Consider the following 23,025-nt stretch of genomic DNA (forward strand, 5'->3'; position numbering starts at 1 on the left):
CACAGTGCACCGTCGACTCCCATGTAGCGATGCGTGTGGGCGGTAACTTCTTCTTTGACCCCTGCCCTCTGACCCCTGTGTTGACCTGTTGTTGGTGGCAGGGGGCGTGGGCATTAACCCTCTATACTCCATCCTGCTCCACGCCGCTGACCTGCTACGACAGAACCCCGCTAACGTAGGGAGGGGCTATGACATAGGCTCCACCCACCTCTGCTACAGCGCCAAGAACGCACAAGAGTTGCTCTTCAAGGTGAGAGAGAGAGAAACAGAGGGGGAGGGAGAGAGAGAGAGATGTGCGGGTTGACTCATAACCCGCAGTCCCTGTGGCTATATCCGCGGGGCGGGTGGGTTTAGGGTCATGAAATATTGTGTTGATGAAAGGCAGGTGGGGGGCAGGCGGGTTGAATAAAGAGAAAATGCATTAAAAAATCCATAAATGTATAAATATTGTGAAAAAACCCTCAATGTATGCTTTACTGTAGATATCATTCATATCTATAGGCTACATAGAGTTTTTTCTTTTATTAGTTCTATCTGGCGTTAGTGCGTAGCCTAAGCTTTAGGGCCTAACTGTAGTGGTCCAAATACACACCAACTGCCAAATCACAAGACAGGGACTTCAAAATGGCACATCAAGGGAACTGTACTGTTCAGATGGGTTAAATGGAATAGTAGCCTAACTGAAATCTGGACACTCATTTCTTAAAGTAAAATGATACACTAAATGTAAATTTTGACTCGGGGAACAGGAGTGGAGAAATATTATTTATTTATTTCAGCATAGAGAATGAATACGCGGTTAGGGACCGTCTGTAAATGTGGCGGTGCTATTTTTATCAGCATCATATAAGCTGATTAGTATTTCAACCACAAAATATGCATCTAAGCCAAACTGAAATCTTATCCAAAAAATGTTCGGTCGTTTTAACAGCTTTTCTTTTCCTTAAACCGGTCAAACTGATGTAATTTTGAAAAATTTGCATGGAAAATCTTTCATTTTTTTGCATTATTGCATTTTCCCCGCCGTCCCTTAACGTCTTTGCTGTGTGAGAGAAGCAGAAATGATTTAGATTTTACTTTATTAGGATCCCCATTAGCCAACGCCAATGGCAACAGCTGGTCTTACTAGGGTCTGACACATAATGAAAAAGACTACAGACAAAACTCTTTACAATTTACATACATTTAAAAACATTAACATGTAGTGTGTGTGTGCATCTACAGTGCCTTGCAAAAGTATTCATCCCCCTTGGCGTTTTTCCTATTTTGTTACATTACAACCTGTAATTTTAATTTGATTTTTAATTTGGATTTCATGTAATACACAAAATGGTCCAAATTGGTGAAGTGAAATGAAAATTCAAAAAAATGAATAACGGAAAAGTGGTGCGTGCGTATGTATTCACCCGCCTTTGCTATGAAGCCCCTAAATAAGATCTGGTGCAACCAACTACCTTCAGAAGTCACATAATTAGTTAAATAAAGTCCACCTGTGTGCAATCTAAGTGTCACATGATCTGTCACATGATCTCAGTATATATACACATGTTCTGAAAGGCCCCAGTCTGCAACATCACTAAGCAAGGGGCACCACCAAGCAAGCGGCACAATGAAGACCAAGGAGCTCTCCAAACAGGTCAGGGACAAAGTTGTGGAGAAGTACAGATCAGGGTTGGGTGATAAAAAAATATCAGAAACGTTGAACATCACACAGAGCACCATTTAAATCCATTATTAAAAAATGGAAAGAATATGGCACCACAACAAACCTGCCAAGAGAGGGCCGCCCACCACAACTCACGGACCAGGCAAGGAGGGCATTAATCAGAGAGGCAACAAAGAGACCAAAGATAACCCTGAAGGAGCTGCAAAGCTCCACACCGGAGATTGGAGTATCTGTCCATAGGACCACTTTAAGCCGTACACTCCACAGAGCTGAGCTTTATGGAAGAGTGGCCAGAAAAAAGCCATTGCTTAAAGAAAAAATAAGCAAACACGTTTGGTGTTCGCCAGAAGGCATGTGGGAGACTCCCCAAACATATGGAAGAAGGTACTCTGGTCAGATGAGACTAAAATTGAGCTTTTTGGCCATCAAGGAAAACGCTATGTCTGGCACAAACCCAACACCTCTCATCACCCCGAGAATACCATCCCCACAGTGAAGCATGGTGGTGGCAGCATCATGCTGTGGGGATGTTTTTCATCGGCAGGGACTGGGAAACTGGTCAGAATTGAAGGAATGATGGATGGCGCTAAATACAGGGAAATTCTTGAGGGAAACCTGTTTCAGTCTTCCAGAGATTTGAGACTGGGACGGAGGTTCACCTTCCAGCAGGACAATGACCCTAAGCATACTGCTAAAGCAACACTCGAGTGGTTTAAGGGGAAACATTTAAATGTCTTGGAATGGCCTAGTCAAAGCCCAGACCTCAATCCAATTGAGAATCTGTGGTATGACTTAAAGATTGCTGTACACCAGCGGAACCCATCCAACTTGAAGGAGCTGGAACGGTTTTGCCTTGAAGAATGGGCAAAAACCCCAGTGGCTAGATGTGCCAAGCTTATAGAGACATACCCCAAGAGACTTGCAGCTGTAATTGCTGCAAAAGGTGGCTCTACAAAGTATTGACTTTGGGGGGGTGAATAGTTATGCACGCTCAAGTTTTCTGTTTCTTTGTCTTATTTCTTGTTTGTTTCACAACAAAGTGGTAGGCATGTTGTGTAAATCAAATGATACAAACCCCCCAAAAATCCATTTTAATTCCAGGTTGTAAGGCAACAAAATAGGAAAAATGCCAAGGGGGGTGAATACTTTCGCAAGCCACTGTATCAGTTACACATGTTAGTACACAACAATTAGGTCACATGGGGGAGAGGCGTTGTGCCGTGAGGTGTTGCTTTATTTGTTTATTGAAACCAGGTTTGCTGTTCACTTGCGCTATATAAGATGCAATCATGGCTCTGTATAATACTGTACGTTTCCTTGAATTTGTTCTGGACCTGGGGACTGTGAAAAGACCCCTGGTGGCATGTCTGGTGGGGGAAAGTGTGTGTGTGTCAGTGCTGTCTGTAAATTGACTATGCAAACAATTAGAAGTTTCCAACACATTGTTTCTTATAAACACTAGAAGTGATGCAGTCAGTCTTTCCTCAACACCTAGCCAAGAGAGACAGGCATGCATAGTATTGATATTAGCCCTCTGATTACAATGAAGAGCAAGACGTGCGGCTCTGTACTAGACCAGCTGCAGCTTAACTATGTCCTTCTTTGCAGCACTTGACCACATGACTGGACAATAATCAAGATAACCCCCCATTCATTCTATCGATTTATGACGTTATTCTGGTGAGCAAGGGTTTATTTAGTCTTCTGGGGCAACAAGTAATGACAGAAAAGAAGCTGCATGTATCTAATTATACAAGTTGACTAACAAATAGCCTGCTAAAATGTAGGAAATTATAAGCAGAAAAATAGGCCTGTCAAAAAATCTTTCCGCAATCTGACTGTACAGCGCATTTTCTATATTAGCAGGTTAGGGTTGGGTGCGGGCCTCAGATTTTCACTTTATCACATATAGTCGGGCGGTTGCGGATGGGATATTAGAACAAACAGCTGACCCGCACATCACTAGTGTACTAGTGTTGCCCCTGAGTGAGGGTGGTTGTCAATGCAAGTATTTGTATCAATATATCTATACTGAAAAAATATATAAACGCAACATGCAAGAATTTCTACGATTTTATTGAGTTACAGTTCATATAAGGAAATAAATAAATTGAAATAAATAAATTAGGCCCTAATCTATGAATTTCACGACTGGGAATAGAGATATGCATCTGTTGGTCACAGATACCTAAAAAAAAAGGTAGGGGTGTGGATCATAAAACCAGTCAGTATCTGGTGTGACCACCATTTGCCTCATGCAGCGCAACACATCTCCTTCACATAGAGTTGATCAGGTTGTTGATTGTGGCCTGTGGAATGTTGTCCCACTCCTCTTCAATGGCTGTGCGAAGTTGTTGGATATTGGCGGGAACTGGAACACGCTGTCGATCCAGAGCATCCCAAACTTGCTCAATGGGTGACATGTCTGGTGAGTATGCAGGCCATGGAAGAATTGGGACATTTTCAGCTTCCAGGAATTGTGTACAGATCCTTGTGACATGGGGCAGTGCATTATCATGCTGAAACATGAAGTGATGGCGGTGGATGAATGGCACGACAATGGGCTTTAGGATCTAATCACGTTATCTCTGTGCATTCAAATTGCCATCGATAAAATGCAATTGTGTTCGTTGTCCGTAGCTTATGCCTGCCCATACCATAACCCCACCGCCACCATGGGGCACTCTGTTCACAACGTTAACATCAGCAAACCGCTCGCCCACACGACACTATACACACTGTCTGCCATTTGGCCGTTACAGTTGAAACCGGGATTAATCTGTGAAGAGCACTTATTCAGCGTGCCAGTGGCCATCGAAGGTGAGCATTTGCCCACTGAAGTCGTTTACGACACTGAACTGCAGTCAGGTCAAGACCCTGGTGAGGACAACGAGCATGCCGATGAGCTTCCCTGAGACGGTTTTTGACAGTTTTTGCAGAAATTCTTCAGTTGTGCAAACCCACATTTTCATCAGCTGTCTCGGACAATCCCGCAGTTGAAGAAGCTGGATGTGGAGGTCCTGGGCTGGCTTGTTACACGTGGTCTGCGGTTGTGAGGCCGGTTGGACTTACTGCCTAATTCTCTAAAATGACGTTGGGAGGCGGCTTATGGTAGAGAAATGAACGTTCCATCTTCTGGCAACTGCTCTGGTGGACATTCCTGCAGTCAGCATGCCAACTGCATGCTCCCTCAAAACTTGAGACATCGGTGGCATTGTGTTGTGTGACAAAACTGCACATTTTAGAGGGGCCTTTTATTCTCCCCAGCACAAGGTGCACCTGTGTAATGATCATGCTGTTTAATAAGCTTCTTGATATGCCACACCTGTCAGGTGGATGGATTATCTTGGCAAAGGAGAAATGCTCACTAACAGGGATGTAAACATTTGTGCACAAAATTTGAGAGAAATAAGCTTTTTGTGCGTATGGAACATTTCTGGGCTCTTTTATTTCAGCTCATGGTACCAACACTTTACATGTTGCGTTTATATTTTCGTTCAGTGTATTTGTATCAGTATATCTATTTGTATTATATCAGGGTGTGTGTGTGGGTGGGTGAATGAGACCTCTTCTCTGCTCTCAGAAAACCATCATAGACGTGTGTAAAGAATTCCCAGAGAAATTCTCCTGTGACTTCCACATCACTGCACAGACGGCAGACATCGACCAGGAACTCCAACCGTACATGAACCGTAAGTACTACAGAATGACCTCAACACAACTACAAATGTTTACTGATATAATCTGCAACGGGTTTGTATACTTTGTGGCGTTGAAGTGATCTATATTTTAACTGGATATGTTTCCATAGGCTGCAAAAAAATACATTCAATTTATTTAAATGGATGCTAGTTCACAAAATGACAGCACTATATGAAAGTACGTTTTCCATGTCTTGTTTTTAAAAATGAAACTTTAAATAAATGTTGATTTGATCTTCCCCAGGTGGGAGGCTATCAGAGGGGGAGTTGCGTCATCACGTCGACCCTAACACTACTCTGTGTTACCTGTGTGGCCCTCCACCCATGATAGAGAGCATGGTCCAGACCCTGCTCAGCCTAGGCCTATCCCGGGACAGGATACTGTTTGAGAAGTGGTGGTAGTGTGTACTAGAAACAGACCTCTTCATCATCACTCACCCCGGCCTAACTATCCACTGCTGCATCACTGGCTAGTGGATATCAATGGTGGGAGGACCCACCCTGCTCTCTCCCCCAGTACCTAGGGGTTCAAAGACCAACCCGACACACACCACCCAGACCACGCACCCGCCCATGTTACCATGGCAACATTTTGTGGGACATTGGACCATATTTCTCCGCAGGTGTGACCTGGCCGCATCATTTGATTTATTTTACCCTCACCTGAACATGTATTTCTACCAGGTACCAACTTGAACAACTGGCTCGACTCGGCTACAATTTGAACAAATTAACGCGCAACTGAACTCATCTCTCTTTACCGGAATATTCAACTCAACTATCACCTGACTCGAGTGTTCACCAAATGCAATGAACATCAGTTGTACATTCCGAGAGTGTGTACGGGGCCATTGATCTGAGCCTGGCTGATGTTGACCTCTGACCTGTGTGAAGTGCACTATAATGTGTGTGTATATAGCTTTCCTGATGATCCACTATATGGATTGTTGCCCAGTGGAGAAACACTCACTGTCCTCACCTCAGTGACGGTTAGAAACTCAATCTTGCCCTCCCACCTATTTTCTGAGTGACTTTTTCTGTATCAAACTAATTAAGAAAATATTCATTTTATTCAGGGCTATTGTATTTGGGTAAAGAATGTGTATGTACAATTCGGTACAGGATAAATATTTGATAACTGAATCTTATTTATTTTTTTGCAGCAGAGGTCATTTATAAAGGTTTTCGTTTTTCAGACAACCCACCCATCAGAAGCCCTGTTTATACCTGGTGCTAAAATGCATACTGATATTGTCCACATTTTTTGAAGTTTAGACAATTAAGGCCTACATTCACTCAGCTCAAGCGTTAACCGGCGATAGCCCACTCCCACATAGCTGATGTTTTGGAGGTGTAACTGCGTTGGAGCTGTCAAATCGGTGAGCAGCAGCTATTGATCATTGTCATGAAGCCACACCCACCCCACTCACATTAGGTCAGAATGAGCAAGTGTAGGCTATATAGAAATAATGAGGATTTCTATCAGCCTAATCAAGGTGTAGATTACATCTCACATTCCAAACTTGTTAAACAAGGCTGCATGGGATTTCTGTTAATGAGAACTCCAGTGTAGCCAATGGCAATGTCTGCTTTAGGTATAATGCCAGGAGCCACTTGTGGATTTGACAGCTCTAACACGTCAAAACAACCGCTATGCGGATGTCGGCTAAAGCGGATCTGAGTGTGATCAGATCTTTCTGACCACCTTCGGAAGTAGTCAGGGACGATGAGACTGGTTGAATGAATGCTCAGGGGGCAGAGCTTAGAATGACAGGTCAGTGGTTGGAGATTACAGGTGAGAGTCAAATAAAAGAAACCAGATGTGGACCAGAAGGTCCCAGGTTTTAATCTTGCAGATGCCCGCTCTCAAAAAAGTTATTTATAGCAATGGTTACACCTCGCATTAACATGTGTTTTTTGTGATCCGATCAAGATAATCCAATCACTATCAGGGACAATCAGAATGTGGACAAGATCAGGATACATTGTTTGCATTAGGTATAAAGGGGCTAGAGAGATCATCACGCCAGCAATAGTATTTATAGAAAGTAAAAACTATGTAGACCTTAAAACATATCTCCCCCACATCCTGGCAAATGTCCCCTTATCCCATCTCTCTCTTCCGCTCACATCACAACTTCCTCCAAACACACACTCATACAGGCCTGAAATTACATTTACATTTTAGTCATTTAGGAGATGCTCTTATCCAGAGCAATTTACAGTTAATGAGTGCATACATTTTCATATTGGCCCCCCTTGGGAAACGAACCCACAACCCTGGCGTTGCAAGCGCCATGCTCTACCAACTGAGCTACAGGGGACTATTACACACGTCTCACATACTCAAATGAGTTTGCGTACAGGGGCAGAGGGGATCTCCCATGGTGCACTGTAATGGAACCTCCAGGTGGTGCCTGATTGGTCCATAGCATGACGTCTCCCTCAGATGGTTGTGAGATTCTGGTTTTCGTTTCTCTGTGGGGGTTGCCGTGATGATTTTAACATATTTTTCGGAGTTTTTGCTCCTCAGATGTAGGGAGACTGAGGAGATTACACAGACATCAGTATAATTTGAATGCAGGTTGAAATAAAAGAAAATGGAATCCACATATTGTTTTGTGAACTGTTTATTCCTCCTGTTTGTCTGTAATAGGAGGCTACGTCCCAAATGGCACCCTATTCCCTACATAGTGTACTGCTTTTGACCAGAGCTGAATGGGAATACGTTACCATTTAGGACACTACCAAAGACTTGCATACCACACCACTCACACAACACACTTCCAGAGCAGGAAGAGGACTATGGCGCCGTACAAATATTCCTAAAATGTACTCCATAAATCCCTTCCATAAAGTATAATCACTGACCTGACATAACATGGTAGGTGAAAGCTATGCAGTGGAACCATGACACCTATCCAATCATGATATGTAGATTAAGTATTCACTCAGGGCCATAGACCTTGACTATAATGGGTTAAATAGAGAAGTAGAGTATCTACTTAAATGTACAGTATTATTTGATACATATAGATCTATAAACAGTGATCCATAGGTAGGGGAAAACATTTATGTTACCATGGCAATTAAGGCTCTTACCTCTAAACCCTGACCTACATCATGTGCACATTCTCATTGGCCACTACATGAACCAATGACACTGGCCCAAAGCAGATGCATAACAACTGTACAAATACACCTCCATATATTAATGCCTAATAGGCTAATCCATTACAACACTCTGGGGTGAAGTTTGCCATAGGTACAGATCTAGGATCAGCTTCCCCTGCCCCAATCCTAACCTTAACCATTGGTGGAGGAAATGTTAAATTTACCCAAGATCAGCGTCTACGGGCAACTTCACCCTACTCCACATGACAACATCTGAGGCAACAGAGGTCAAAAGGTGAAATGTGTGCCTTGAAGGCTGATTGAAGCCGTTACATGTTGGCAGCAGCCCATATGAATATACACAGATCCATATAGAAATCTATATATGACAATAGCAGGAATATAAAGGCTTTGAACTAAATCACCATTCTGGTAAGAGCCTTGGTTTCCGTCGATGAGCTACTAGTTCTTAGAATATCCACATAGTTCTTCATCTTCTGTCATTCTGTTTATTTAGTACTTCCAGTACTGGGACAAAATAGTTAGAAATCTTACAACTTGCATGAGCCTGCCTAGAGTGTCATGTGGGCTGGGTTTGCACTTTTGGGAATATTCCATTGGTTCCATCCAGGCAAGGCACGATACAAGCAATCTTATAAATACTATTTGAAGCCAGGTCAGGGCTTGTATTCACAAAGTGTCTCACAGTAGGAGTGCTGATCTAGGATCAGTTACCCCTGCTTATTCATTATGCTTTAGGAGATAAAACTGAACCTAGATCATGGGGGCATTCATTACGTCCTTTAACGGAAACCATTTACTGTTTAAGAACCAAACGGAAGCAAACAGAGAAAATGGAACGAAACAGGGAGGGACCTACCTGAATTCGTCCAATAGAAACGATAGTTTCCATTGCAAAACGTTTTCCGTTCGGAGTAAACAGTTTCTGTTCGCAAAACGTTTTGCAACAGATGAAATGTTTTGCAACAGAATCGCCATAATGAATACACTCCAGCACTCCTACTCTGAGATGCTTTATTGACCACGGGCCCTGATTCTATCTGTCAGTTCTTAATTAACATACTCCAGAAAACAGCGCTCTTTCACTCAGCTGCTGTGTGATCTTCTCCTCTGACTTCACTTCATCATTCTTCTGATTGACATCTGCAAACCTAACAGCCTTCTCCTGTCTGGCCAATGGGACTTTGCCATTCTCCTGCTCTACTTCCTGGTTGAGGTCTGTGGCCCCATCCTCTGTACCCTGGGGGAAGTCTTCTTGATATTCTGTCTCACACTCTCTCTCCTCCTCTTCTCTCTCCTCCTCTTCCGTGTTCCTCTTCTGTCCATCCATCCCTCTCTCCATCACTGGGGACGTGTTCTTTCTCTCCTCTTTCAGCATTTCTCCGGCAGAGTTTTTCTTCGCCTTGTTCAGACCCCTGAGGTTCAACTTCTGAAAGAGAGACATTTTAAAGATATCTTTTTTTTTTCTTTCTTTAAACTCTCTCTCTCTCTTCAGACACCTGACAAAAACACTACAAAGTCTATCTCGGTGATGCCTCTCTCTTGGAAAGTTAACTGCAAATAATTGACCAAATCTCTGTTTGACTGTAATGTACTAAGAAATGGCTATTATTAGACCATAGAACTGTCCCTCTGAGCATTAACAGAACCAGAGTAGTTCTATCTCAGCTGGGTTATCTACCGCTATATTTAGAAGTATGACTTTTTAATGACACCAACTGTGACACAGCATTGTGTAGGTTACGAGAGAGAGAGAGAGAGAGAGAGAGAGAGAGAGAGAGAGAAAAGGGTAACCAGTGAAGAACAAACACCATTGTAAATACAACCCATATTTATGATGATTTATTTTCCCTTTTGTACTTAAATATTTGGAACTTTTGTGAGTGTAATGTTTACTGTTAATTTTTTATTGTTTATTTCACTTTTGTTTATTATCTATTTCACTTGCTTTGGCAATGTAAACATATGTTTCCCATGCCAATAAAGCCCTTTGAGTTGAATTGAGAGAGGAAGAGAGAGAGAGAGAGAGAGAGAGCGCGAGAGGGAGGGAGAGAGGGAGAGAGGGAGAGAGAGAGAGAGAGCGTGAGAGGGAGAGAGAGAGAGAGAGTGAGAGGGAGAGAGAGCGAGAGATGGAGAGAGAGGGAGTGGGAGAGCAAGAGAGAGCGAGAGAGAGAGCGAGAGGGAGAGAGAGCGAGAGGGAGAGAGAGCGAGAGAGCGAGAGAGGGAGAGGGAGAGAGGGAGAGAGGGAGAGAGAGGGAGATAGAGAGAGAGAGTGAGAGAGGGAGAGAGGGAGAGAGAGAGAGGGAGTGGGAGAGCGAGAGAGAGAGAGAGAGAGGGAGTGGGAGAGCGAGAGGGAGTGGGAGAGCGAGAGGGAGAATTAGAGTAAAAAATATGGTGAGGAACCTTGAAGTCTTTCCTTTTGCGTTGCAGGGCAGGTCTCTGGAGGAAGAGGATCTGCTTTGTGGACAAGCTGCCATCACTGAGGAGAGAACAATGCTATTAATACTATGTGAATCACATCAGTACTTGCCACACATCTTGTAACTTGATATTAGAACTGTCTCTTTGTCTTATTCTGGGTCTTTTACTTTTACTGGATCTTGTGATGTGACAAAATGTGAAAGGTAATTGTGTTCCAAATGATGTGCAGTGTTCCAATGTTTGGTATGGTTTAAGGCAGGGATGGGCAACTTTGATAGGGGTGGGGGCAACCAAAAGTCGGTAACGCATCATGACGGGCCGCAGTTGTTCATTTTGTGCAATTCTACACATTTTGCCATGGGGTGTAGAGAAGATTTTGTACTTTTATAACTCATTTCATGCAATTCTACTAATTTGCCATGGGGCAGAGAGGGAAATTAGCTGTTTTACAGCAAATTTCCTGCAATTCCACCCATTTTCCCATAGGGTGGAGGCAAATGTTTGCAGTTTCTAATATGATATCTGAGTGGGACTAACTAACAAAGTCAATGGAGGTCCCCCGGACTTAATTACGGCTACTGATTGCAGTCTGCCAGTTTGGCTTTATACATAGCTTGGGCTTTGTCGAGTAAGGCTTAAACTATGTATTTAGATTGTAGTTAGGTATTATAGGTAGGCATCGTGGGCTGTATATTCTTAAGTAGTATAGGTAGGCATCGTGGGCTGTTGTGGGTAGTTGTTGTGTAGTTATTGTAGGTTACTTTTGTATTCGGCGGTGTCACGGTTTCGGCCGAGGCTGCCTCTCTCCCTTGTTCGGGCAGGCTTCGGCGTTCGTTGTCTCCGGAGTACTAGCTGCCACCGTTGTATGTTTCATGTTCGTTTGCTTTTGTCTGAGTGTTGTCACACCTGTTTTCATTTAGTGTCATTAGTGTCCTATTTAGTTCCCGTTGTGTGTGTCAGGTGTTGTGTATTATTGATTGTGTCAGACGTGTTTTCGCTCGGTTGAGCTTCTCTCCACTGCGCTGGAGTTTACGCACCTGTTTGTGCGCTGTTTTGTTTGTATTTCGCCTTCGTGCGTATTTCGCCTTCGGGCAAGTGTTGTCCGTTTGCCGTGTTTCGGCTCAATACAAGTCTGTTGGATTATCCGTCTGCGTCCTGCATTTGATTCCGCCACTGCACCTACAGCACGCCTTGACAGAATAATACACCACCTATGGAATCAGCAGGAGCCGCAGCAGCCCAGGCGACTCTGGAGGACAGGGTCCGGGAGCAAGGGGACCAGATCCTGCAGATGGGGACCGCACTGCAGGAGGTGATCACCACCATCCGAGGCTGGGGGACGCCTCCACCGCCACCCTCCGTGCCAGCACCATCGGCCAGTCAGCCTAGTCCCGCACCAGAACCCCGAGGAGTCCGACTCTCGCTCCCGAGGGCTTACGATGGGACCGCGGCCGGGTGGCAGGGTTTCCTTCTCCAGGTGGAGCTGTACCTGGCCACCGTGCATCCGGCGCCCTCGGGACATGAGAGCGTGTCCGCCCTGATCTCCTGCCTGTCCGGGAAGGCGTTGGAATGGGCCAACGCGGAGTGGAGGAGGATCGACGCGGACACCATCACGTACAACGAGTTCTCCCGCCGCTTCAAGGCGGTGTTTGACCATCCCCCGGAGGGGAAAGCGGCGGGGGAGCGTCTGGTCTTCCTCCGGCAGGGGAGGAGGAGTGCTCAGGAGTTCGCCCTCGAATTCCGTACTCTAGCGGCAGATGCAGGGTGGAATGATCGTCGATCACTACAGGTGTAGTCTACGAGAGGACGTCCGTCGGGAGCTGGCCTGTAGGGACACCAGCCTCACTTTCGACCAGTTGGTCGACATGTCCATCAGGCTGGATAACCTGCTAGCTACCCGCGGGCGTTCCGAGGGGGGTCCGTCCATTTCACCCTCCAGCGCTTCCGAGCCGTGCCCCATGGAGCTCGGGGGCGCTGGCGCTAGAGAGAGGAGGGGTTGGCTTACTGGGGGTCCATCCCTTGCACCAACTGTGGTCGGGGAGGACACACCGCGGCTAGGTGCTGGGGATGGCCTCCTAGGGGAGAGGACGACAGGTCCCGCACTGGGGATTCCCTCCAGGTGAGTAGGCGCCCCACTCACCCAGAGCTCTCTGTTGCACATTTTTGTATGCCTGTGCGTTTTCCACAGGTAGCACCTCATTCCCAGCATAAGGCGCTGGTAGATTCAGGCGCGGCTGGGAATTTTATTGATAAAAAGTTTTGTTTAGCGTTAGGGATTCCCCTTCTTCCTGTTGATGTTCCTTTCCCCGTTCATGCCCTAGATAGCCGTCCGTTGGGTACGGTTTGATCAGGGAGGTCACAGCGCCATTTAGGATGTGTGCGCAGGGGGGTCATCAGGAGATGATTCAGCTATTTCTGATTGACTCTCCTGCGTATCCGGTGGTGCTGGGCATGCCCTGGTTGAGTACCCATAACCCATCCATTTCGTGGCAGGAGAGGGCTCTGATGGAGTGGTCTGCTCAGTGTGTGGGCAGATGTTTGGGCGTTTCCGTAGGGGCTACCTCGGTGGAGAGTCCGAACCAGGTGCCCGCATTGCACGTTCCCCCTGAGTATGGGGATTTGGCTATTGCGTTTAGTAAGGCGAGGGCGACGCAGTTGCCGCCCCATAGGCAGGGAGATTGTGCGATAGACCTCCAGGCAGGAGCTGCGCTCCCACGGAGCCATGTGTATCCTCTGTCTCAAGAGGAGAAGAAAGCTATGGAGACTTACATAGACAAATCTCTGAGACAAGGATACATACGGCCTTCCACTTCCCCTGCGTCCTCGAGTTTCTTTTTTGTGAAGAAAAAGGATGGTGGTTTGCGCCCGTGCATCGATTACCGTGGTCTCAATCAGATTACGGTGAAGTACAGTTATCCACTCCCGCTGATTGCGACCATGACCGAGTCGTTGCATGGGGCGCGTTTCTTCACTAAATTAGATCTCAGGAGCGCGTACAACTTGGTGCGCATCAGGGTGGGCGATGAATGGAAGACAGCCTTTAGTACCACCTCGGGCCATTACGAGTATCTGGTCATGCCATACGGGTTGATGAACGCTCCGTCAGTTTTCCAATCATTCGTGGATGAGATCTTCAGGGACATGCAGGGGCAGGGGGTGGTTGTGTACATTGATGACATTCTCCTGTACTCGCCTACCCGTGTCGAGCATGTGGCCCTGGTGCGTAGAGTGTTGCGGAGGCTGGTGGAGCACGACCTGTATGTGAAGGCAGAGAAGTGTCTGTTTTTCCAGGAGTCGGTCTCCTTTTTGGGGTATCAGTTGTCTGCGTCAGGGGTGAAGATGGAGGTAGACCGGGTGTCGGCCGTGCGTAATTGGCAAACACCAACCACTGTGAAGGAGGTGCAGCAGTTTTTGGGGTTTGCGAATTACTACCGGAGGTTTATCCGGGGTTTTGGACAGGTGGCAGCTCCCATCACGTCTCTTTTGAAGGGGGGTCCGGTGCGTCTGCAGTGGTCGGCCGAGGCGGACAGGGCGTTTGGGAGGCTGAAGGACCTGTTTACCTCGGCCCCGGTGCTGGCGCATCCGGATCCCTCTTTGCCGTTCCAGGTAGAGGTGGATGCGTCAGAGGCCGGTCTAGGAGCCGTGCTTTCACAACGGTCTGGCGCGCCACCTAAACTCCGCCCCTGTGCCTTTTATTCTAAGAAGCTCAGTCCGGCGGAGCGGAACTATGACGTAGGGGACAGGGAGCTGTTAGCCGTGGTACAGGCCCTAAAGGTGTGGAGGCACTGGCTTGAGGGGGCTCAACACCCTTTCCTCATTTTGACGGACCACCGTAACCTGGAGTACATCCGGGCGGCGAGGAGGCTGAACCCTCGCCAGGCAAGATGGAATATGTTCTTGACCAGGTTTACTTTTAAGATCACGTACATCCCTGGGTCACAGAATGGTAAGGCAGATGCGCTGTCTCGGCGGTATGACACGGAGGAGAGGTCCGTGGAGCCCACTCCCATACTGCCGGAGTCGTGTCTGGTGGCACCGGTAGTGTGGGAGGTCGATGCTGAACTCGAGCGGGCGTTACGCACCGACCCTAGTCCACCACAGTGCCCGGAGGGTCGGAAGTACGTTCCGCTCGAGGTTCGGGATCGATTGATCTATTGGGCTCACACGTCACCCTCCTCTGGACATCCGGGTATCGGCCGGACAGTGCACTGTCTTAGTGCCAAGTACTGGTGGCCCACGTTGGCAAGGGATGTGAGGGTTTATGTTTCCTCCTGCTCGGTGTGCGCCCAGTGTAAGGCGCCTAGACATCTGCCTAGGGGTAAGTTACTACCCCTGCCCGTGCCACAATGACCATGGTCCCACCTCTCGGTGGATTTCCTTACTGACCTTCCTCCTTCACAGGGGAATACCACTATACTGGTCGTTGTGGACCGGTTTTCTAAGGCCTGTCGTTTGCTCCCCATGCCGGGCCTTCCTACCGCCCTGCAAACTGCCGAAGCCCTATTCACCCATGTGTTCCGGCACTACGGGGTACCCGAGGATATTGTGTCTGATCGGGGTCCCCAATTTACCTCCAGAGTCTGGAGGGCCTTTATGGAGCGGTTGGGGGTCTCGGTGAGCCTCACCTCGGGTTACCACCCGGAGAGTAATGGGCAGGTGGAACGTGTAAACCAGGATGTGGGCAGGTTTCTTAGAACATACTGCCAGGACCGGCCGGAGGAGTGGGCAAGGTACGTTCCCTGGGCCGAAATGGCCCAGAATTCCCTACGCCATTCCTCCACTAACCTAACCCCTTTCCAATGTGTGTTAGGTTACCAGCCGGTTCTGGCACCCTGGCAGCAGAGCCAGATCGAGGCTCCTGCGGTGGATGAGTGGGCGAGGCGCTCGGAGGAGACATGGAACGCTGCACACGTCCACCTGCAGCGGGCCCTCCGACGTCATAAGGCGAGCGCTGATCTCCACCGCAGTGAGGGACCGGTGTACGCACCTGGTGATCGAGTCTGGCTCTCTACCAGGAACCTGCCCCTCCGCCTGCCCTGTCGGAAACTGGGTCGGCGGTTTGTAGGGCCATTTAAAGTCCTGGGAAGGTTGAACGAGGTGTGTTATAAATTACAGCTACCTGTTGAATATAAAAGTATTAACCCCTCGTTCCATGTGTCCCTTCTCAGGCCGGTGGTAGCTGGCCCACTCCAAGACAGTGAGATCAGGGAGACTCCTCCGCCCCCATTGGACATCGAGGGGGCACCGGCGTACTCCGTGAGGTCCATCTTGGATTCGAGACGTCGGATGGGGGGTCTCCAGTATCTAGTGGAGTGGGAGGGGTACGGTCCGGAGGAGCGGTGCTGGGTGCCGAGGGGAGACATTTTGGACCCGTCTCTCCTGACGGAATTCCATCGTGGGCACCCGACGCGCCCAGCTCCGCGTCCTCCGGGTCGTCCCCGAGGCCGGAGTCAGCGCACGTCTGGAGCTGCGCGTCAAGGGGGGGGTACTGTCACGGTTTCGGCCGAGGCTGCCTCTCTCCCTTGTTCGGGCAGGCTTCGGCGTTCGTTGTCTCCGGAGTACTAGCTGCCACCGTTGTATGTTTCATGTTCGTTTGCTTTTGTCTGAGTGTTGTCACACCTGTTTTCATTTAGTGTCATTAGTGTCCTATTTAGTTCCCGTTGTGTGTGTCAGGTGTTGTGTATTATTGATTGTGTCAGACGTGTTTTCGCTCGGTTGAGCTTCTCTCCACTGCGCTGGAGTTTACGCACCTGTTTGTGCGCTGTTTTGTTTGTATTTCGCCTTCGTGCGTATTTCGCCTTCGGGCAAGTGTTGTCCGTTTGCCGTGTTTCGGCTCAATACAAATCTGTTGGATTATCCGTCTGCGTTCTGCATTTGATTCCGCCACTGCACCTACAGCACGCCTTGACAGGCGGTGCCGGGTGTAGCACGAAGCTAGCTAGCTAACTCACCTCCTGGATTAGCTGGCGAGTAGCTATTAGCAACGGTAGCAACTAAAAACAATATCCTTTTAGCCAGCTACATTCGTTCGCAGCGACGCCGTTTTTCAAACAAAGTCAACACAGCAGCCATTGCTAGCTAGCCAACACTACCAGCTGGCTGTACTGTAGTAGCTAAATACAATATCTTTGTGCTAGCTACCCAACGTTTAATCATTGCTGCGTTATGAAAGGTAAGCTTGGCTTCTTATATGGTGTTGAGTAAAGCTTAAACCATGTATTTAGATTGTAGGTAGGTATTGTAGTTTGGTATTATAGGTAGCTTACTCAGGTAGTTATTGTAGGTTATTGTAGGTAATTATTGTAGGTAAGTATTGTATTCGGCGGACCCCGGCGAAGCACGAGGCTAGCTTACCCACTACTTGGACCAACAAAGCTAGCTAGCTAGCGGGTAGCTACTGGTAACTTTTAGCAACTGTGGTTAGTTGTTTCCAATGTTATTTCATGCTTAAGAGTACCTGTGATTGAGCCAGCTAGCTGCCACCATTCAGCTGTTTTTCTAACCTCATTATCCGAGGCATTAACGTTAGGTGGTTGGTAGCTGCTGTACTTAATTACAGCTACTGATAACAGTCTGCTGTAGTTCACAACAATTCTAATTTCTAAAGTGGAAGTTGGGAGAGTTTTATTCGGGTGGTTCAGTGAAACAATTATAGTTTCTGAGGTGGAAGTTGGGAGAGTTATATTTTTTTTGGTGAGGGAGGCCTGCTCTCTCCTTTCCCAGATGTTTAGTTCATTTCATTCCGATCTCCTCTGCATTATTGTAGCCATCTGCTGCAGCCTGTCAACTATGCCTCTGCCTATCCCTGTTCTCTCCTCTCCGCACAGGCTACACAAACGCCTCACACCGCGTGGCTGCTGCCTCTCTAACCTGGTGGTCCCTGCACGCACCACACACCTGGAGTTCCAGGTCTCAGGCAGCCTCTGGAACTGCCGTTCTGCCGCCAACAAGGCTGACTTCATCCCAGCCTATGCTACCCTCCAGTCCCTCGACTTCCTGGCGCTGACGGAAACATGGATTACCACTGAAAACACTGCTACTCCTACTGCTCTCTCCTCGTCTGACCATGTGTTCTCGCATACCCCGAGAGCATCTGGTCAGAGGGGTGGTGGCACAGGAATCCTCATCTCTCCCAAGTGGTCATTCTCAATTTTCCCCTAACCCATCTGTCTATCTCCTCATTTGAATTCCACGCTGTCACCCTTGGAGAGTTCATCAATGAGCTTGACGCCTTGATAAGTTCCTTTCCTGAGGATGGCTCACCCTTCACAGTTTTGGGGGATTTCAACCTCCCTACGTCTACATTTGACTCATTTCTCTCTGCCTCCTTCTTTCCACTCCTCTCCTCTTTTGACCTCACCCTCCCCCCCTACTCACAAGGCAGGCAATACGCTTGACCTCATCTTTACTAGATGCTGCTCTTCTACTAATCTCACTGCAACTCCCCTCCATGTCTCCGACCACTACTTTGTTTCCTTTTCTCTCTCGCTCTCCTCCCACACTACTCACTCTGCCCCCACACAGATGGTAATGCACCGCCGCAACCTTCGCTCTCTCTCTCCCACTACTCTCTCCTCTTCCATCCTATCATCTCTTCCCTCTGCTCAATCCTTCTCCCTCCAATCTCCTGATTCTGCCTCCTCAACCCTCCTCTCCTCCCTTTCTGCATCCTTTGACTCTCTGTGTCCCCTATCCTCCCGGCCGGCTCGGTCCTCTCCTCCAGCTCCGTGGCTTGATGACTCATTGCGAGCTCACAGAACAGAGCTCCGGGCAGCGGAGCGGAAATGGAAGAAAACTAAACTCCCTGCCGACCTGGCATCTTTTCACTCCCTCCTCTCTACATTTTCTTCATCTGTTTCTGCTGCTAAGGCCACTTTCTACCACTCTAAATTCCAAGCATCTGCCTCTAACCCTAGGAAGCTCTTTGCCACATTTTCCTCTCTGCTGAATCCTCCCCCCCTCCCCCCCCCCCCCTCCTCTCTCTCTGTGGATGACTTCGTCAACCACTTTGAAAAGAAGGTTGACGACATTCGATCCTCGTTTGTTAAGTCTAATGACACTGCTGGTCCTACTCACACTGCCCTACCCTATGCTTTGACTTCTTTCTCCCCTCTCTCTCCAGATAAAATCCTGCGACTTGTGACTGCAGGCCGCCCAACAACCTGCCCGCTTGACCCCATCCCCTCCTCTCTTCTCCAGACCATCTCCGGTGACCTTCTCCCCTACCTCACCTCGCTGATCAACTCATCCTTGACCGCTGGCCATGTCCCTTCCGTCTTCAAGAGAGCGAGAGTTGCTCCCCTTCTCAAAAAACCAACACTCGATCCCACTGATGTCAACAACTACAGACCAGTATCCCTTCTTTCTTTTCTTTCCAAAACTATTGAGCGTGCCGTCTTTAGCCAACTCTCTTGCTATCTCTCTCAGAATGACCTTCTTGATCCAAACCAGTCAGGTTTCAGGACTGGTCATTCAACTGAGACTGCTCTTCTCTGTGTCACGGAGGCTCTCCGCACTGCTAAAGCTAACTCTCTCTCCTCTGCTCTTGTCCTTCTAGACCTGTCTGCTGCCTTTGATACTGTGAACCATCAGATCCTCCTCTCCACCCTCTCCGAGCTGGGCATCTCCGGCGCGGCTCACTCCTGGATTGCGTCCTACCTGACCGGTCGCTCCTACCAAGTGGCGTGGCGAGAAGCTGTCTCCGCACCACGTGCTCTCACCACTGGTGTCCCCCAGGGCTCAGTTCTAGGCCCTCTCCTTTTCTCCCTATACACCAAGTCACTTGGCTCTGTCATATCCTCACATGGCCTCTCCTATCATTGCTACGCTGACGATACACAACTAATCTTCTCCTTTCCCCCTTCTGATAACCAGGTGGCGAATCGCATCTCTGCATGTCTGGCCGACATATCAGTATGGATGACGGATCACCACCTCAAGCTGAACCCTGGCAAGACGGAGCTGCTCTTCCTCCCGGGGAAGGACTGACTGTTCCATGATCTCGCCATCACGGTTGACAACTCCGTTGTGTCCTCCTCCCAGAGTGCGAAGAGCCTTGGCGTGACCCTGGACAACACCCTGTTGTTCTCCGCTAACATCAAGGCGGTGACCCGATCCTGCAGGTTCATGCTCTACAACATTCGGAGAGTACGACCCTGCCTTACACAGGAAGCGGCACAGGTCCTAATCCAGGCACTTGTCATCTCCCGTCTGGATTACTGCAACTCGCTGTTGGCTGGGCTCCCTGCCTGTGCCATTAAACCCCTACAACTCATCCAGAATGCCGCAGCCCGTCTGGTGTTCAACCTTCCCAAGTTCTCTCACGTCACCCCCCTCCTCCGCACACTCCACTGGCTTCCAGTTGAAGCTCGCATCCGTTACAAGACCATGGTGCTTGCCTATGGAGCAGTGAGGGGAACGGCACCTCCGTACCTTCAGGCTCTGATCAGTCCCTACACCCAAACGAGGGCATTGCGTTCATCCACCTCTGGCCTGCTGGCTCCCCTTCCTCTGCGGAAGCATAGTTCCCGCTCAGCCCAGTCAAAACTGTTCGCTGCTCTGGCAACCCAATGGTGGAACAAGCTCCCTCACGACGCCAGGACAGCGGAGTCACTCACCACCTTCCGGAGACATTTGAAACCCCACCTCTTTAAGGAACACCTGGGATAGGATAAAGTAATCCTTCTACCCCCCCCCCCCCCCCCCCAAAAAAAAAAAAAAATAATAATTGTAAAGTGGTTATCCCACTGGCTATAGGGTGAATGCACCAATTTGTAAGTCGCTCTGGATAAGAGCGTCTGCTAAATGACGTAAATGTGCCCTTGAGCAAGGCACTTAACCCTAATTGCTCCTGTAAGTCGCTCTGGATAAGAGCGTCTGCTAAATGAGTAAAATGTAAATGTAAAATGTAATTCAACCAGGATAACAAGTTTAGATAGCTGGCCGCTAAACTAACTTTCGCAATAAAAAATGTTAGCTGACATGGGCTAATTGACTGACTATCAGTGACTGACATAACAAGAGAAAAACAAGAGAAAAACTGCTGATGCACCACCAAATTTCGAACTTGCACCTATTCTACTATTCTAACTCGCAACACGAAGTTGAGACCCAGACTGAGTTCCTAAAATAAAAAAAATAAAAAATAAAATATATAAAATATTTATAATTCTTTGGGGGTTGGAAATTGATCCGAGGGCCTTCAAAAAGGGGGCGGACGCCAGTTGCCCATCCCTGGTTTACAGAAATACTGTAAGTATTAGCCAATACTAGGCTGGTATAGTGCCTACTACCTAGTGTTCCTTCCTGGTTTGGACAGTACCTGTTGGTCTTAACGATGGGAGTAGGCAGAACACACATCAGCCTCCAGCCATAGGGAGCCAGAGACTGGAGCAAGGGGATGTAGTCAGTCCTTACCACTACACCCTGGAGAGGACAAAAACAGTGTTACACACACGTCGACAATGGACACACACACACACACACACACACACACACACACACACACACACACACACACACACACACACACTAACATCAACAATGGTCCACTGCTCCACCACAATGGCGTCGTATGAAATGGGTGGGGTTTCTTCTGAGGAGCTCTGAAAGATGAACACACTGTCCACGGAGGAGACCCCGCTGTCTGAAAGAGAGAGAGAGAGACAGAGAGTGAGACAGAGAGAGAGTGAGACAGAGAGAGAGCGAGAGAGAGAGACAGAGAGAGTGAGAGACAGCGACAAAGAGAGAGTGAAAGAGAGAGACAGGGAGAGAGACAGATAGAGAAAGAGAGAGTGAGACAGAGAGAGAGAGACAGAGAGACAGATGCAGAGACAGAGAGTGGGAGACAGAGAGAGAGAGTGAAAGACAGAGAGAAAGAGGGTGAGACAGAGAGAAAGAGAGTGAGACAGAGAGACAGAGACAGGGAGAGAAAGAGAGAGACAGAGACAGAGACAGAGAGAGAGTGAGAGACAGAGAGAGAGAGTGAAAGACAGAGAGACAGAAAGAGTGAGACAGAGAGAGACAGAGACAGAGAGAGAGTGAAAGACAGAGAGACAGAGACAGAGAGAGTGAGAGACAGACAGAGACAGAGACAGAGTGAGAGACAGAGAGACAGAGACAGACAGGGAGAGAAAGAGAGAGAGACGGAGACAGAGAGAGAAGCGCAACTTCTTCTGTTACAGTTGAATCTCCTCCACAGATTTGGAAGAGATAGAGAGTTGATCCGATCTTGGCTTTGCATGTCCTTCCATGCATCATGCGTGAAGGAACATGGATAAGGCTGAGCCTACACACTTTCCAAGTAGGCCTTTAACATTTTCCCCTAAGTTCAAAAAGTTTTCAGTATATTGCCATGGTAAACACTATAACCTGATGACGTGACAATTATCCTTGCAGGATGGAAACGTTGTTTGTTTGTGAATAAAGGTACGTGGTGAAGCTTATGAGTGTGCAGGCTCTATTTCTTTAAACACTACAACACTAGCCTTGTCCCAGATCAGTTTGTGCTCTTGCCAACTCCAGTGCTCATTGACAAGCCAAACAGTCTGGCCTCTCAGCAATCTTCAAATATGAACATGCTGCCATTAATGAGCTCGAGGAGAACAGAGTGTTTGGCACGCCAACGAGTGACAAGGAGTTGGCATGACAGCACAAACAGACTGACACTCAGGCTACTATAGCACATCACCATTGTGCCAAACATACCATTGTCGTCTCCAAGGTGAAAGAAACCGTCGATGAGGCGAGCTCCACTGGTGAAATGCTGGGTCATGTGATCTAGCCAGTGGGCATCGACCTCTGTCACTAACCCTGCCTCTCTCTGCAGCCCCAGCGGAACCCTGAGGGAGTAGAACCTCAGAGAGCTGGACAGCTCCCCCGTGTGGTTGTAGAGGGCAAACAGCTGCACCCCTACGCACGCACACACACACACACACACACACACACACACAACACACACACAGAAAGAGAGGCACAAATAATATGTTTTTTAAATTTTGCCAGGAAATACACAAGACTGAAATGAATCAACATTGCAATATTCAGTATAAACTCCAACTCATGGCAATGCCACATCAGCCGCCTGTCAATAATGTGGTCGAA

General features: G+C 48.0%; 2 protein-coding genes across 2 annotated transcripts in view; one reads left to right on the forward strand and one right to left on the reverse strand.

Moving 5' to 3' along the window:
- LOC311133032 (oxidoreductase NAD-binding domain-containing protein 1-like) overlaps positions 1-7,977 on the forward strand; it is an 11,620-nt gene extending 3,643 nt beyond the window's left edge. Inside the window, 4 exon segments of the mRNA XM_084166449.1 lie at positions 6-60; positions 63-250; positions 5,250-5,358; positions 5,612-7,977. Coding sequence (XP_084022575.1) covers positions 6-60; positions 63-250; positions 5,250-5,358; positions 5,612-5,769 — 510 coding nt within the window. The 3' untranslated portion in view covers positions 5,770-7,977.
- Positions 7,978-9,556: 1,579 nt separating this feature from the next.
- The window catches only part of LOC311131868 (raftlin-like), a gene marked incomplete at both ends in the record, with an annotated part of 36,728 nt that continues 23,259 nt past the window's right edge, over positions 9,557-23,025 (reverse strand). The window contains 5 exons of the mRNA XM_084164991.1: positions 9,557-9,931; positions 10,906-10,981; positions 21,245-21,348; positions 21,459-21,568; positions 22,630-22,833. Of these exons, the coding sequence (XP_084021117.1) occupies positions 9,557-9,931; positions 10,906-10,981; positions 21,245-21,348; positions 21,459-21,568; positions 22,630-22,833 (869 nt within the window). The remainder of the gene's footprint in view (positions 9,932-10,905; positions 10,982-21,244; positions 21,349-21,458; positions 21,569-22,629; positions 22,834-23,025) is intronic.

The sequence above is a fragment of the Coregonus lavaretus genome (assembly GCF_964263955.1).
Source record: "Coregonus lavaretus genome assembly, chromosome: 7".
Classification (NCBI taxonomy): domain Eukaryota; kingdom Metazoa; phylum Chordata; class Actinopteri; order Salmoniformes; family Salmonidae; genus Coregonus; species Coregonus lavaretus.